Source organism: Aythya ferina (genome assembly GCF_964211825.1).
Source record: "Aythya ferina genome assembly, chromosome: 21".
Classification (NCBI taxonomy): Eukaryota; Metazoa; Chordata; class Aves; order Anseriformes; family Anatidae; genus Aythya; species Aythya ferina.
The window spans coordinates 540,529-554,832 of NC_140319.1; the positions used below are offsets into that span (position 1 = coordinate 540,529).

General features: G+C 46.6%; 1 protein-coding gene across 14 annotated transcripts in view; it reads right to left on the reverse strand.

The window, feature by feature from the left end:
- The window catches only part of CCDC30 (coiled-coil domain containing 30), a 40,148-nt gene extending 26,607 nt beyond the window's left edge, over positions 1–13,541 (reverse strand). For 5 of the 14 annotated variants that reach the window (XR_014685295.1, XR_014685296.1, XM_084495301.1 and 2 more), the window contains exons 1-2: positions 13,424–13,541; positions 12,668–12,782 (exon numbers count right to left, since the gene is read on the reverse strand). Coding sequence is in view for 4 of the 14 variants with exons in the window: in XM_084495301.1 (XP_084351427.1) it covers positions 12,668–12,725 (58 nt within the window). In the remaining 10 variants the exon portion in view is untranslated. Of the gene's footprint in view, positions 1–384; positions 570–2,667; positions 2,758–6,497; positions 6,613–12,621; positions 12,783–13,423 lie in introns of those variants that run through there. The other 9 variants (XM_084495302.1, XM_084495305.1, XM_084495304.1 and 6 more) reach the window with 7 other exon arrangements.
- Between the last annotated feature and the right edge of the window lie 763 nt (positions 13,542–14,304).

Here is a 14,304-nt window from a genome sequence, read left to right on the forward strand (position 1 = left end):
TAAGAAAATTAAAAAAATGAAAAATAAGAAGCAGACATCTAGACCACTGCACACGACTTAAAATCTCCAATCACCATCACCAACACCCAATAACTTGGGAGCAATCTTGTATTTTCTCATCAATGCAAGCAAGCAGCTGCAAGTAATCACTGAACCAAAGTACACTGCTTAAGTGGAATCTTATTGAAGATCAGAGATTTCATTTAGTTTTCTATTTAAAAATCGGTTTATTTACAAAGCATTTGGTTCTGTAGCGCATGGGGAAGAGAAGGCATGCAGATATACATCATCGGGGAAGTCACTGAGATGTTATAGCACTAATCTTGCACACTAATACAGCATAATAAACCACACAGACATAGCAAGCATGAAACCCTTACTCACAGTTTGGAAAGTCTTACATTCATTTGATACTTAGGAATTTTATAGAACACAGATTCCCCACTCAGGCTAAGATCCAGGGAGAGGAGTCATGCTGCAGCCTGTCCGAAATCTGGAGAAGCAGTATGGTTTGGAGGCTGCAACACAACATTCACTCTGTGCCCACGAATGCATGCGTACCAATCAATAGGCAAAGCAGATAACTGCAGGGTGCTTTGATTAAAAAGCTGCCAACGATGGGTTTGGAGGCTGGCTAGAAGGTTTAGTGACTACACCTGAGTGTGATGCACAAGCTGCGAGGTCAGCATCGTGATCTGCCATCACCCTGCCCACGTTGGTACCAGTCTCCTTAAGAGAGCAGCTGCTGCAAAGGTGATGGGGCAGTATCACACCTTGCTGCTCTCAGCTGAAATTCTGTATCACAGATTTTGGGACAATTTGAGTAACAGAAAGAGCATCTAGAAACCAGTGTTTTGCTGGGGGAGCCTCCTGTTGGAGGCAACAGTGAAGGACCTGGCTTTAGGGATCATTCCACTGGGACCTTTACCAAACAGTTTCACTTCTTTCCAAAAAACAGTTTTTTTTTTTTGTTTTTTTTTTTTGTTGTCAGTATTTAAATGTAATTTTAAAAAAATGGAATACTGCAGGGCTGGACAATAACAGATGTTTCAATACGGAGGTTAAACACTTTCAAGGAGGTTAAATGAGTATTAGCAGTTGTAAGAATCCAACCAGTCACTTCAAGACCATTGACAAGCCTTGGTTATGAGCTCTTGCTAATGACCCCTAAAGGAGGTAGCATTCCAAAAATAGCACCTGGAGAACCTGGAGATGGGTGGTTCAGACATGCTGACACTGTGTATGAGTTATTTTAGCTGTTTTGTTTCTGGAGCAAGTTACCATTTCTTCTCAATCCCCTTCTGTGTTGTGTATTTCTCCCTTTGTACAAGCCAGGGAGAGGAATTAAGTCAAGACGCTGCTGCTACTCCTATCAAGGATCAGATTGCCCCATGTTCTGGCTTTCCACACTCCAGATTCATCCTGACTGTGTTTCTGCATTCAGGTCTCCTAGGTACTGAAGCAACCCTTGAAGCAGATTTCTCCTCATTACAAGGACATGGGACGGCCTTTCTCCAGTTCCCCTGGGTGAAAAGTGCAAGGCTCACACTGAACAGGGGTGGGTTAAATGCAGGCCAGTAATTAGGAGTGGCACACAGCCACACAAGAAGCACTGACGTATTTTGCTCTGCTCCTTTCTTTGTGTATCCAGCTCATCTGTCAGCCTCCAGATCCCTTTGTGGACCACCAGCAGCTTCTGCATGGCCTCAGCCAGCTCTCATTCAACTCTTACATGTGATGCCTGTTCCCTCTCCAGCTCCTCTCTGTAGGACTGGAGCACACAATCTAATGCTCCAGTGGAAATGAGATAACCCTCCTGGTGACAGGAGATCCCCCCTCCACGCTCCTCTGGGCCCACCAGAACAGGGGTGGTGACACAAACAGAAATCAGGTGATCTTGCAGAGGCAAGAGACACACATGTAGAGGGTGACACCTTGCCACGGACAGGTGTCAAAGAGCAGACATTGAACAGCATGCCACGGCTGCTTCCTACAAAGCTCTGTTTTTCTTTCCTTGAGACAATGCTGTTAATTAAGGTGCACTTTCAAGCACATTTGAAGACAAGGACGAATGATTACAGACAGCACATAGAAAAATCTATATATGGGGGGTTTCCAAGCTGAGGGTTCCATCACACCCTGTGAGCATCTGCTCCAAGAACAAGTCAGTTCTGCATGTTTGTTGTCCCATGGCTGTTGTGAGAGCTGGTCCCAACCAAGCCCAGCAATGGAAACCTTCTCTTCCAGCCTACAAAATGTTCCTAGTCTGTGAGCCAGACACTTCACCCACTGACCTGGTGTTTGTGCTGAGAAGCAATTTCAGCTGATATAAAAAGGGCTGTTCCTCACAGCCATGACTTTGGTCTGCTCTGTCTCCAGTATGTTTTATTTGTGGCTAGAATGAAAGGCACATGAATACTTACAGCACTTACAGCCCCAACCCAGCCATCTCACCCTGGTGAGATGTTAGCCCTGGCTCTCAGCAGAAGTTAGTAACTCGTGTGTAGCACCAGGCTCATAAGATTGCACAGCCTGCAGTTCAAAGCACGTTCCCAACCTGTCAGCAAAAAACACTAAGTAACCTCACAGTGTGCTCAAGAACAGACCCACTGCTTGAAATCTCAGCTACATGTCACGTCATCAGCAAGCAACGTGCAAATGTACTACCTCATTTATCGTCTCTTCTGCATGCTGCATGGATTTGTACTGTTGTTGGAGTTCATCTTCCAATGTCTGATGAATGTGATCAAACTCACCCTTGTATAGAAAGAGATTATAATAGATCAATACCACAAGAAAGCATGCTGCCACGGACACCAGGGTGTAGTATTCTCAGTTTTAATGTACCTTCATTAACAAGGGGTTGTAGTCATACCTTAAAGGACAAGTTTCAACCTGAGATATACCACATCCCTGGGAAAATCCTCAGTTGTCTATTATACTTTGCTAGTACTCTACAGGCCCACTACATATTTTTTTTTAAAGCCAGGATCTCCTTGGCAACTTCCTTTTTGAGCATAGTGGCCCAGCTTTGCTCCCAGAAATCTATGGTAGATTTACTCGATCAGTGTAATGGTGGGTTACTTCCTCATGCCCTACTCTTTTGAATTGCTTACCAAGTTAACAGATTCCTCCTGCTCCTGTGGTCTGTGCACATGAATCAGCATCAAGGATTTGCTTCTACTCAGGTTAGTTGTCATTAACATTTTTGCAGCTTGATGCTAGAGAGGTGTGTGCTTGTACATGCCAGGTTTCTCTGGCACTGCTCAAAGTGTTTTCCCACCTATGTATCAGGATGACTACACAAAAATGCATGTTTGTACCCAGGATTTCGACATTACTGAGGATGCATTAAAAAAAAATCAGCTATGCTTAAGCAGTCTAGCAAAAAAAAAAAAAAAACATATTAATTTCCATAACAGACAGAAACTTATTTGGACTTTCGGTATAAGGTTGAACAAGCACGTAAGTTTGTTTGAGAATTAGAAAGGTTACACGTTCCAGTTAACAGAGTAATGAGAACAATTAACCTTTTCACTTGAAACACTGCTGTGACTCTAATGATCCTGTAGAACAAATGTGTGATGCTACCCCGGAGAAAGAAGTGCTTAATCAACAGTTTCTAGCTCACAAGCATGAACACCAATGACATCATTTGGGAAGAAAAAACAGTCTGCTTTAGAAATTGTTTTCCTGAAAAGCACATCTTCAGAGTCTTTCACCTGGTTTTAAAAACACAGAAAGAAAGGTGTCCAGTGTAAGAACCGCAGAGAAGTTGTTTGATTCAGAATGAGGAGCATTAACTTTATAATATATTTTGATCATGCAAGAATACACTTGCCTTTCCAAGCCTCATTCTTCTAAACAGCTGTATGAAAATTGGATAAAAGTCAGGTATTTACAGGCCTGTCTTTACATAACGGGGAAGTCTAGCACTGTGTAACAGGAGGAATTCAAGAAAAGTCCACATTGTTCTTCACATGTAGACTATACTATCTCTACAGACCAGACGTTGCCCTGGCTTCGTCCTTCACCCAGCACAGCTGCAACAATACACTCTCCAATTTTACCCAGTAGTCAACGCCAGCCTTGTTACAGAAGCATATTGTGCGGTCATTATGGAAGCATCAGAAAGAATGGTCTGAGAGCGAGCAGCTAGGAGAAGCTGTTGCTGCAGACATTGTATGCCACAACAGAAGTTTGAATGCATAACTGCTGTAGCTCTTTTCCAGGAAGCCTGCAGCCAGGTGTAGAGGGCATTCAGCCCCAGAGTGGATGGAGAAATAGGAAGGAATGAGAGCAGAAGGAGAAAGCAGGACTTCCATCCCTAACCCCTACTTGCAGTCCTGCTCCTTGCCTGCTTGCTCTTCTGGCTCCAGGAACCTGTCTTCACTGCTCAGTGGCCACCTCCAACACAAGGATGGAAAGTCATTCATTTACTCAGGGAGAGAAACATGCAAGTGGAATTCCTCTGAAGTGATCAACAGAAGGGACCTGAACTTACATCTTACATGGGTACGTGCTTTATCCGCAGGCTGTTAGACAGAAGTCCCCATCAGCTACGCGTTCAGAAGGATGAGCTCCATGCAGGAAGGTCTAGATTCAATACCGGACTTGGAGGCATCTACATTCCTCATTTGACCTGGCTCTACTTCTCTTACTCAGACGTGGCAGTGAAGGAAGTGCAAACCCGATCACTCCTCGTAAATGCTCAGTAGCAGATGTGGTTAACTGGCATTTCACTGGAAGGTTACAGCTCTGCTTCCTCTTAACTACAGTGAGGTTTCTATTACAATGCTTCATCAGAAAAATGGTCTGTTTGCAGCAAACATTTGTATTAAGTGACAGACATTCACATGCAGATTATTCACAGAGAGACATTTTCTAACAAGGAGGGGGAGGCAACATCTCAGGGAAGTATCTCTCCCTCACTGTAAGCAAACTCGTTGATTCTGAGGAAAATACCTATATCTGAAGGTGTTATTGTACCACTAATGAACCATGAATAACACATAACCCGGTAACAGTTAGGCAGACTGGGACTCTCCAGCCTTGAGGCTCTTGAGGTCAGTATAATCCTGAGTGGCACAGCAAAGACAGACAAGAGGCAATTGTTCACTGCCTTGAATGCAAGAGCTGGAGAGCATTAAGCAAAGCCCAGCGATGGCACAGTAAAACAAAGGAACGTGTCAGTAACTGAACCTTGCTGCAAAATGTTGAGGATGTAAGAAAACTGCATGGCGTCAACAAGCAACCACATTCACAGAAGAGAAAAATTAACCACGGACTAATAAATACAAAGATAGCACCTACAGTTCAGACACTTAACAGCACTGGAGGCAAGGGGGATATTTCAGATGTACTACCACTACATTTTTGCCCTTATGCAGTCCTCTGAGATTCAGATGGTGCAATGCAGTCCAAACCAAGCTGAGCTTCGCAGCAGGCCTGACAAGCAGGCCTGACAAGCAGGCCTGACAAGCCCCCCTCCTTAAGTGTGCTCACCCAAAAGAGGCCAAGAAGCTTTTCAACTGCAACCAGTTTATCAGAATGAAAAACTATAAACCCAACTTTTTAACTATAGAAAAGTCAAGGTAGTGACAGAAATGAAACGGTCTGCCCACAGATCTTCCACCTGCTGATGCCCTAGCAGGCAGCCCTTGCTTCCGGCAAACAGTTGGGTGTCACCAAGCCCTGCCATCTCCTCTGTTCCCAGTTCTGGCTGGCTGTGCTCTGCAGGAGCTGCAGCTCCAAGCCCTCCTGCATCTCCCTTTCAGCCCAGAGCTCACCCACTGCATCCCTATGCAGGAACAGCTCCCCCCACCCCAAAGCACAACCTGGTCCAGCCACTTCTAAAGTGGCAGAAGGAGATTGGGAAGAGTAAGAGAAACTGAACATTCTGTATCACAAATGCTGCAGTCTAAACAGGCTCTTGACCTAGCCCAGGGCAGCAACGTTTATGCTCCTACACATCTGACAGCCATGACTGTCAAAATGAAGTTAGGGCTGAGGTGAGTATTGCACAAGGGCAGACTGAGCGTTGCACAGCAGAGCCAACAAGCACAGCAATGCAGGAGAGCTGCAAATGAGGAACTACAATGGCCAGGAGCTCCTGGGCCCCAGTTCCCTTTAACAGTCATATTCAGGAGTAGGTGGAAGTCGGTGTCAAAGTTGCTGGGAGGGAGATTGCCCTAGTTGAGGTAGGTGGTCACAAACTGCCTCTCTGATACACCAGAGCTGCTGTTCCTCCACCATTTGTCCGTTTTGTCATCTTGACCTCAAAAGTAAGGGTCAAGATGTAGATGGTCTTCCCCTAGCCTGCCAACCACCAAGTCATGTTGTCAAATTTATTTACAGAACAAAATCTGTAAGCAGAGGTTTACTTAACTTCCATCCTCTAGCTCCGCAGCTAGAAGACAAGGAAGGAGTTTTAACCTCACCTTAGAGTACAGGGAAGGTTTTTCTTAAATTAATGACTGTCAAGGGAATTCTCTCACCTGTAATTAAATAATGGATCATCAGGAAATCTGGATCAGTAGGAAGCCATTATAGCCCAATGAAGATATTCAGACCCAATTATATCACAAATTCTTCAACATTCTCTCAAAAATAATTCTATTCATTATCCCTATGCAAGACCTGGGAGCAAATCAAGCATAAACATAAACTAAATGAAAACTAATACAGAAATAAACTTCATCACTAACAATCCATAGATAGAAGAATAATTTTTAATTTAAAAATCTCAAAGATATTCTTTTCCCCAGCATGCTTTCAGACAGTCTGAGCAGCTAAAGCAGGGTGTACCTGAAGCTGTGCAGCACACAGCCTGTCTATGTAGCTGTGTGAATTCAACTTCTGATCTGTGATCTCCAGTTTCTCCAGCAGTGCTGTTCTTTCTACCAGTAAATAAGCAATCTGTTCGCTGGCATTACTGTGAGCTATTTCGGACAAGCCTTCCTGTTCCAGCATCTCCTTGACCTCCTTCAGCTGGGCTTCTGGAAGACAAGGCTTTCTGTGAGCACAAGAAGAAAGGAAGCCCAGTTCCCTGAGGATCTGTGCCCCAGGTTCTCTAAACACCACGACAGCCCCAGTTTCTCCTGGAACCCTCCAACAGCTCACAAAAATTCTAGTCTGTTCTCCTGCTTCCCAGCTTCCTTGCTCCCTCCTATCCCCCACTCTCTCCTACCATGGTAGTCCTATTCCCACCATTGTGACATTCCCGCTCGCACCCACTACACTGCCTGACAAGCAAGTGACAGGACCTGCTACATCTGAATTCTCCTGCCCTTAAGAGGGGTGAGTTGTTATGACCATTTACCTCCACCCAGCAGCTATGCTTCACCAACCTTTTTGTCCTTGACACTCTTACCCCCTAACACACTTTGGTGGAAACTAAACAGATTAAAAAAGCATTAAGAGAAACCAAGCAGGTGAGCAGGCAATCACATAAGCAGTTTCTTTAGAAAGAAGAGACACAAAATACCATATCACTCATATAAACAGAATTTTCCTAAGAGCTTTTTTCCCCCATGCACATTCCTCCAAAACCAGCTGTAATCCCACAGGCTAAGGACAACTTCTTGGTAACGCAAACCTGCTTTTTGGAGGTCTCCTGTAAGATTAAACAAGCAAAAATTCCTTTCAGAATTAAATTACCAATTACTATTTATCCCAAAGTTACAGCTAGGAAGACTCTGTACTAGGAAAAACTTCAAGATTCAATGGCTTTTGAGGTAAACAGATCATAACGGTATTTGTTTACAGCTAGGCACTGCTTTGTTTGGGGCCACAGCTGGCTCTACTGCCCAGGTTACAAGCACTATACAGTTGTGTTTACACTTCTCCAGGTACATTTGTCAGAAGAAACGTGCAGGAAAAAAAAAAAAAAAAACACAATACAAGAGGTTTCCTATTTGGTTTGAACTCCATTTTGCAGCATGCTCAGGATCATTTGTTTAAAAAAAAAAAATACACAAGAACCCCTCACTTTGGTTGGCAATTCATCCACCTGGAGAGCATGAGGATGCCTTCGTCTCCTTCGTGGCCATGGCAGCAATTCCTGCACTGGATCTATTAGCTTGTTAATCTAAAGAAGGGCTTTGAAAACCTCCCTATGTAAACACTGCTCATTTCTCATCAGTCTTTTCTCCAGTAATTTAATTAACATTAAAAAGGAAAACTATTCCCAATTTCTAGCCCAAAATAGTTTATAAATGCTTCCAAGAGCTGTAGGATGGGAATCAGGGAGTTGGGGGGTTTGTGTTGACGAGGGAGGCATAGTCACACTCCTTCACTGCTTAGGGAGCTAAGCCTCAGAAGTTACACAGAACAAGTATTTCTCATACTCTTACACAGAATACATATACAGCTTTGGACAAGCCTGCTCTGCACTTTCACACACTGGATTTAACAGGGGACCCAGCACAATCACACCCTAAGGCTCAAATCAATTGCTTGTTTCCACTCTGCACTTTGCAGCTGGCTCTGTCCAGCCCTATGGATGGAAAACACCCTGCGGTTTCCCATTCACCCTCCCTGTGGTTATGAATTACAGCTTGTTCAATGAAGAGGTAAAGCATGGCTCTCTTGCAGCTTTCCTGTATGAAGGAGAACAAAATATTGCAGTTTACAGTTTAAAAATAACTGACCCCTTGTTCCATATGCCTTATGAAGAACCCACAGCTCACACTAAACTGAGAAACCCACATGGCCTCCAAGCTGCCTCACAGATTCCTCCCACTGACAATCCAAACTGGGGTTCTTGCATCTTCCCCTGGTAGCTGCTTTGCTTATGGACAGAAGCAGGACAGCAGGTGAAAGGGACTCACACAACTCACACAAGTTGAGCTCACAGAAGAACTCACAAAACTACTCCTATATGGACAGTTTTGCTTGAAGGTACTTCCCTTGCATGCAGCCTGCAAAACAATACTATGCTACATAGATGTGGCAACATGATCTAGAAATCTTCCACAGGCTGAAGAGGAAAAAAAAAAAAAAAGATCTGTGAGGATGAGAGGACACTGCAGCACAAAGCACAAATTACCTTCCTGTAAAAGCCCACTGGTTCCTTACAAGCATTTCACAAACCCCTTCTGTATTATATCATATGTGACCTAGCAAAGAGAGCAAACACCTTGAATGATCAATGTCAGTGCCCTGATGTGCTCCCACAAGCACATACCTACTGCACCTCTGCTTCTCTGAAGTGAGCTTTGTTTCTGCAAAGGTGTCTTACCTTTGTAAAGCAAGAGAGGAAGTTTCTCTACCTAATGCACAGAAATGTGCAATTCACAGATACCACACCCACCACAGAAGCCGTGACCTCTCATCCATGCAGGGGACATTTAAGCAGTACAGCTGTCACAACAAACGAGCTCAGGCTACGACGATTCTTTTTGTTTCACTCCTTAAATCATGGCAAGGCCCCAACAGCATCCTGTTTTACTTCTGTTACATCTGTTTTTCATAAAAGCTTTGGTAATTCTGTGCATGAGTTTTCGATCTGCCCTACAGAAACACTGAAGCATATCAGATGAGAACCATCAGAAATGGATTATGAAGTGCCTCGAGGAAAGGAAAAATGTCACTCTGGGCAGAGGAACCAAATGAGGTAAAGCTCAGATCAATAGCTCAGCATAAAACCAGGCACGGCAGGAACTCTGCGGGCCCGTTCCAGGCAAGAAATAAATATATAAGCATAAACTTGCTTTTATCATCAGAAACAGCTTTTGGCAGATCAAATTGTTCACAGCAATCCTAGGACCAAGCACAGCTTCTGATCTGTTTGGGTGTTTTTTTGGAAGAGGGAGCATGCTCAGCCCCCACAGTCCACCCAAGTGATGTCCCGCATTTACCCAAGTCTTTGCACCTCTTTTGAGGGCACTTTTCCTTCCTGGTCTCCGAATCCTGTTCTCCCAGCTGCCACTGGCCTGCCCTGCACTCCAGATCTGGACAGATCCTGTCCACTTGCACCTCGCCACTCATGCTGATCCTCTGGCTGCACCACAGGCTTCAACCAGCCACTGTCCTCAACTACCCTTTCCCATCTGAACTCATTTCAAGCCTCCCAAAAGCTCCCTGCCGTGGCCCTCTGGAGTAGCCTTACTCACATTTTTTGTTTAACAATCCCAGTGGGCTGGGGTCTTCCTTTTCACAAGACTCCTTCTCCAGCCCTGTTTTGTTAAAGCCTGATCTGCAGTATCATGTTGTCCCTCCTAAAGAGAAAACAAGAGGTGCAATAAGACCCAGAGGGCAACTGACCCTCAGCCTGCTCTGCACCCCGCAGAACACGGGAGGAACCTCTCGGCTGGTTTGCACAAACTCCAGGAGAAAGCAGAGGCCCATGGAACAAACGTGGTGATGCAGCACTGAACTGTGCAGCCACACAGCAGAGGTGGATCAGAGAACCAGAGCAGGTAAAGGACTGAGCAAGCACAGCTGCTAAGGCACAAGCACATTCCTCAACATGCTCAGCAGCTCTGTGCCAGAGATGGCCAGTGTTTTTTTGTGTGTTTTGTTTTGTTTTGTAAAGGAGGAAGGATAGGTGGGGAGGAAACAGAACGGAAAGAGAAAAATGGCAGAAATAACAAATATTCACAGAGCAAGAAATGACCCACATGAACTCCTACCAGCTGAGTCACATCGTGCCCAGAGCCAGGGACCTCCGAGCACTCTGGAGCAATCACTGACAACAGACAACTTGAGCATCCACTTCTGTGTCAGTCAGTACCTTCAGAGGGAAAAGCCGACACACAGACACAAACATGCAAGGACCCAGGACACAGACTCAAAGGTATCTCAGATCTGTCCAACGTGAGGCTGCTGCCTGGCACCAGACCACAAAGCATGCCTACAGCCCTCAAGCTGCCCCCCCCAGCAGTCTCACATCACCCTCGAAGGAGCTGGAGGTGGGATAGGAAGATGATGAACTTCACTCCTGGAAGAAAGGGACTCCAGTCCTCCCTCCAGCACCTCTCCCTGGATCTCTAGGGACATGCTGGCACATGCAGACACGGTAGTTCAGCCACAGTCCAAGCTGCTGCCTTGCACAGCCAATAATAGTGCCTGCTTGTCACCTGTTGCACCCTTCCATGGCCAGCAGCTGCCTTGCACAAGCCAAAAGGCCAGTTCCACAAGGAAGCTATCCATAAGCACCCCAAAACACACCAAGGCTGGCATCTCTCACTGTGGAGAACACCCTAGTGGAAGACAGGGCTTTATCGACGTATCCATACCACTGGCCAGATCACTAAGCCACCAGTATGTGTTGCAGAACTGCAGCTACCGCCATCAGTAAGGCAATAACAGGTCTTAAAAACCAAAGTCTGGCAGCAACATCCCAAAATAAACTTCTCCAGAAAGCTGCGTGAAACCACCATACAGCACCAAAGCACCATGGAACCACAGGAACTCCTCAGGAATTGCAGGCTGGTAATAACTTGGTCACAACTAGGAACCCAACAATATCGTGGTCACAGATGTCAGCTTCCATTTCAGTGTTAATCATTGCTCAACAGCCATGAGAATCCTTTAAAAATGGACAAAGTTGAAAAGAGCAGAGCCACCACGAGGAAACAAATGTAAATACAGCTTTGTAGACGTTTTCATCACGCGCCTGCCACCTCGTGGGAAAGATGAGGGAAGAATCAGTAATAAAATTCTCTACCCCTAGCGTAGTCAGTGGGTCATTTCAAAGCCTTGCGCACCAGCACTCAACAGTACAGTACAGCTCTTGGAGCCCAGAGGTGCCAGAGGACCAGATTTTCAGACAGTGCTTAAGCTCACCTATCTTTTAAGCGTTACTTCACCAGACATGCTCCCTGAAACCTGCATGCTGACCAGAGCCAAACGCTCAGACCTGCAATACATTTCCCCGAACTCCTATATTCACTGCCCCAAATAAAGCATGCATAACAAAGACCCTGTTCAAGCTATGTTTCTCACCCCCAGTCTCGCCACTGGCCCAGGATAATACATACCACAGAAGGAAGAGCTAACGGTAACAGCGTGCTGCTAGCAGCACTCAAAGCACAAGAGAAGACTCATAAGACTGAAGAAAATCAAGAACAAAACAACCCCAGGTTTGAGAGAGAAGCAGATCATTTGAAGTGAAATAATTTGCTCTAAACAGAACAACTACATGAAAATAAGCACAAACTACAAGTTTTGAATCACTGTTGCAAACATATCTGTCCTTCAAAGTTGTTTTTAAAAACTATGGGCCTTGTCTAAACCAAAGCCAATGAATGGCAAAGTTGCTTCATTGACTTCAGTAGGAGCACAGCTCAACACTCAGCTACCGGACAACTTAGAGTAGGAAGATGAACAGTACAATCCATTCTGTTCTTCAGACATGCTCTGAAAGATACTTTGTGTGACAATGCATCTACATGAGGTGAGAAACTGTCCAACTTACTGAATAAAGCCAGTAAAAGCAGACAAGAATCACTAAGTCGATTACAAAACAATTTTAATGCTTCAGTTTCATCAACACTTCTGCCAACCTCCCAAAAAAATAAGCCATGAACGCTTGTCTCACAGAACTCATTGAGAAACGTTGTTCTTCCTGCAAAGAAGCTTTCAGCCAGCTCTGCTGGAAAACCTGTAGAGCACTACCTGGCAATGCATCCCCTTGGACTGTGCTTCAGAGCGAAAGGATTACCCTGCTGCAGCTGCATCAGCTCATCTCTGAGGTGCTCGTTTTCTTTGTCATACTCCATGATGACGTTGTCCCATTCCTCTGTCAGGTTACGGACATGGCCCACATAGCTTTCCACCTAGAAAACATGAAAACGTCCCTATGCTTCAGCACGCTTACGACCAGCTCAGAAACTTACTCATCAGCAAGTTACTGGCACGAGTAACTCTCAAGCTCCCTTCACCCCCAAGATTTACAAGATAAACTCAACCATTTGCACAACACTACGCTTTGTGCCATTTTAGAATCCGGGGACATTTTGTTAGGGAGGCAGCCTTTCAACTAGAAAGGCCCCATTTCTCTCCCCCCCCCACCCCTTTTTTCTTACAAAAAAAAAAAAAAAAAAAAAAAAAGGTCTTATCAGAAGAGACACAGAAAGGCTCAGCATTGGGCAGCAAAGCAGACCTGGCACAACACCAGGAGCCCGAGCCGGCCTTTAACCAGATTCACCGGCGGGCGCAGGGGACGTGCACTGGCCCCGCACTGGCCCCGCACTGGCCCCGCTCTCGGGCAGGTTTTTTGGCGTGGGGACCAGAGGCCCGCTGACAGGAGCGGGGCAGCCCGAGGCCCGCTGCCGGCAGCCGTGCACTTGACAACAGGGCCGAGAGGAAAGCGCCCGCCAGCCGGCACCGCGCCCCGTTACACGCCGCGGGCACGGGAGGCGAGAGGCGCAGCGGTAACGCCGCACCGGCAGCCCCGCGGCCGGGAGCCGGCCCTTACTTCTCGCAGCTCCCCCGCACGCCGCCGCTCGAGCTCTCCGAGCCAGGCCCGGCTGCTCCGCCCGCGGGGGAACCGAGACGGGCCGTAAGCGGCGGGCGGGACGCCGCGGCCCGGGCGCTGCCGGGCAACCCGCGGGCACCCCCAGGCACCGTGCGGCGCGGGCCCGGGCCCCGCCACGGCCTCCCCGGCACGGCGGGAGCCGTGGCAACGGGGGGGGGCGAGCGCGACGCCGATTGGCCGGGGGAGCCGTCACTCAGGCCTGCGAGCGAGAGGCCCGCCCCCCGAGCAGGCCCCCGAGGGGTCCCGGCAAAATGGCCCAGCCCCGCCACGGCCTCCTGCGGGCTCCAAGAGGTGGAGCCTGGGGCTTCCCTTCTCCATAACCCCCTCACAAAGGGCAGAGTACCAAGATGACATTCGTTGCACTTCTTCCACCACTTATTCTAACAGTGCTTCAAGGGTGTGCTTAATTTACTCGGACCTGACTTCATGTAATTCTCACCTTTGCCAGCCCACCTCTGTTTGTAAGTGCAAGATTCAAAATAAGGCAACAGAAACCTCTAAGCTAGCAGGACCATACATTCATATTGATCATGCACCGAAAGATTAAAACAGGCAGCTTTCCGAGTGCACAAGCACATACAATACATGTGCAGCACATTCTGTTTTTTCCTAAGCACTTTACCTTCTTGCACTTTGACAGGTACTTCCCACATCTGATCACAGTCTCCATTTCAGTTTCTTAAAACACACTCTGCTGTTACCCTACAGACAGGAGGCGGCCTTTTACTCCCTGATAGTGCAGGTTGGCCAGGTCTCCAGTGTTAACAGGAATATTCAGCACCAGCCACGTGCGCATCACTTGTGCTGGCAGATTCTCCCTT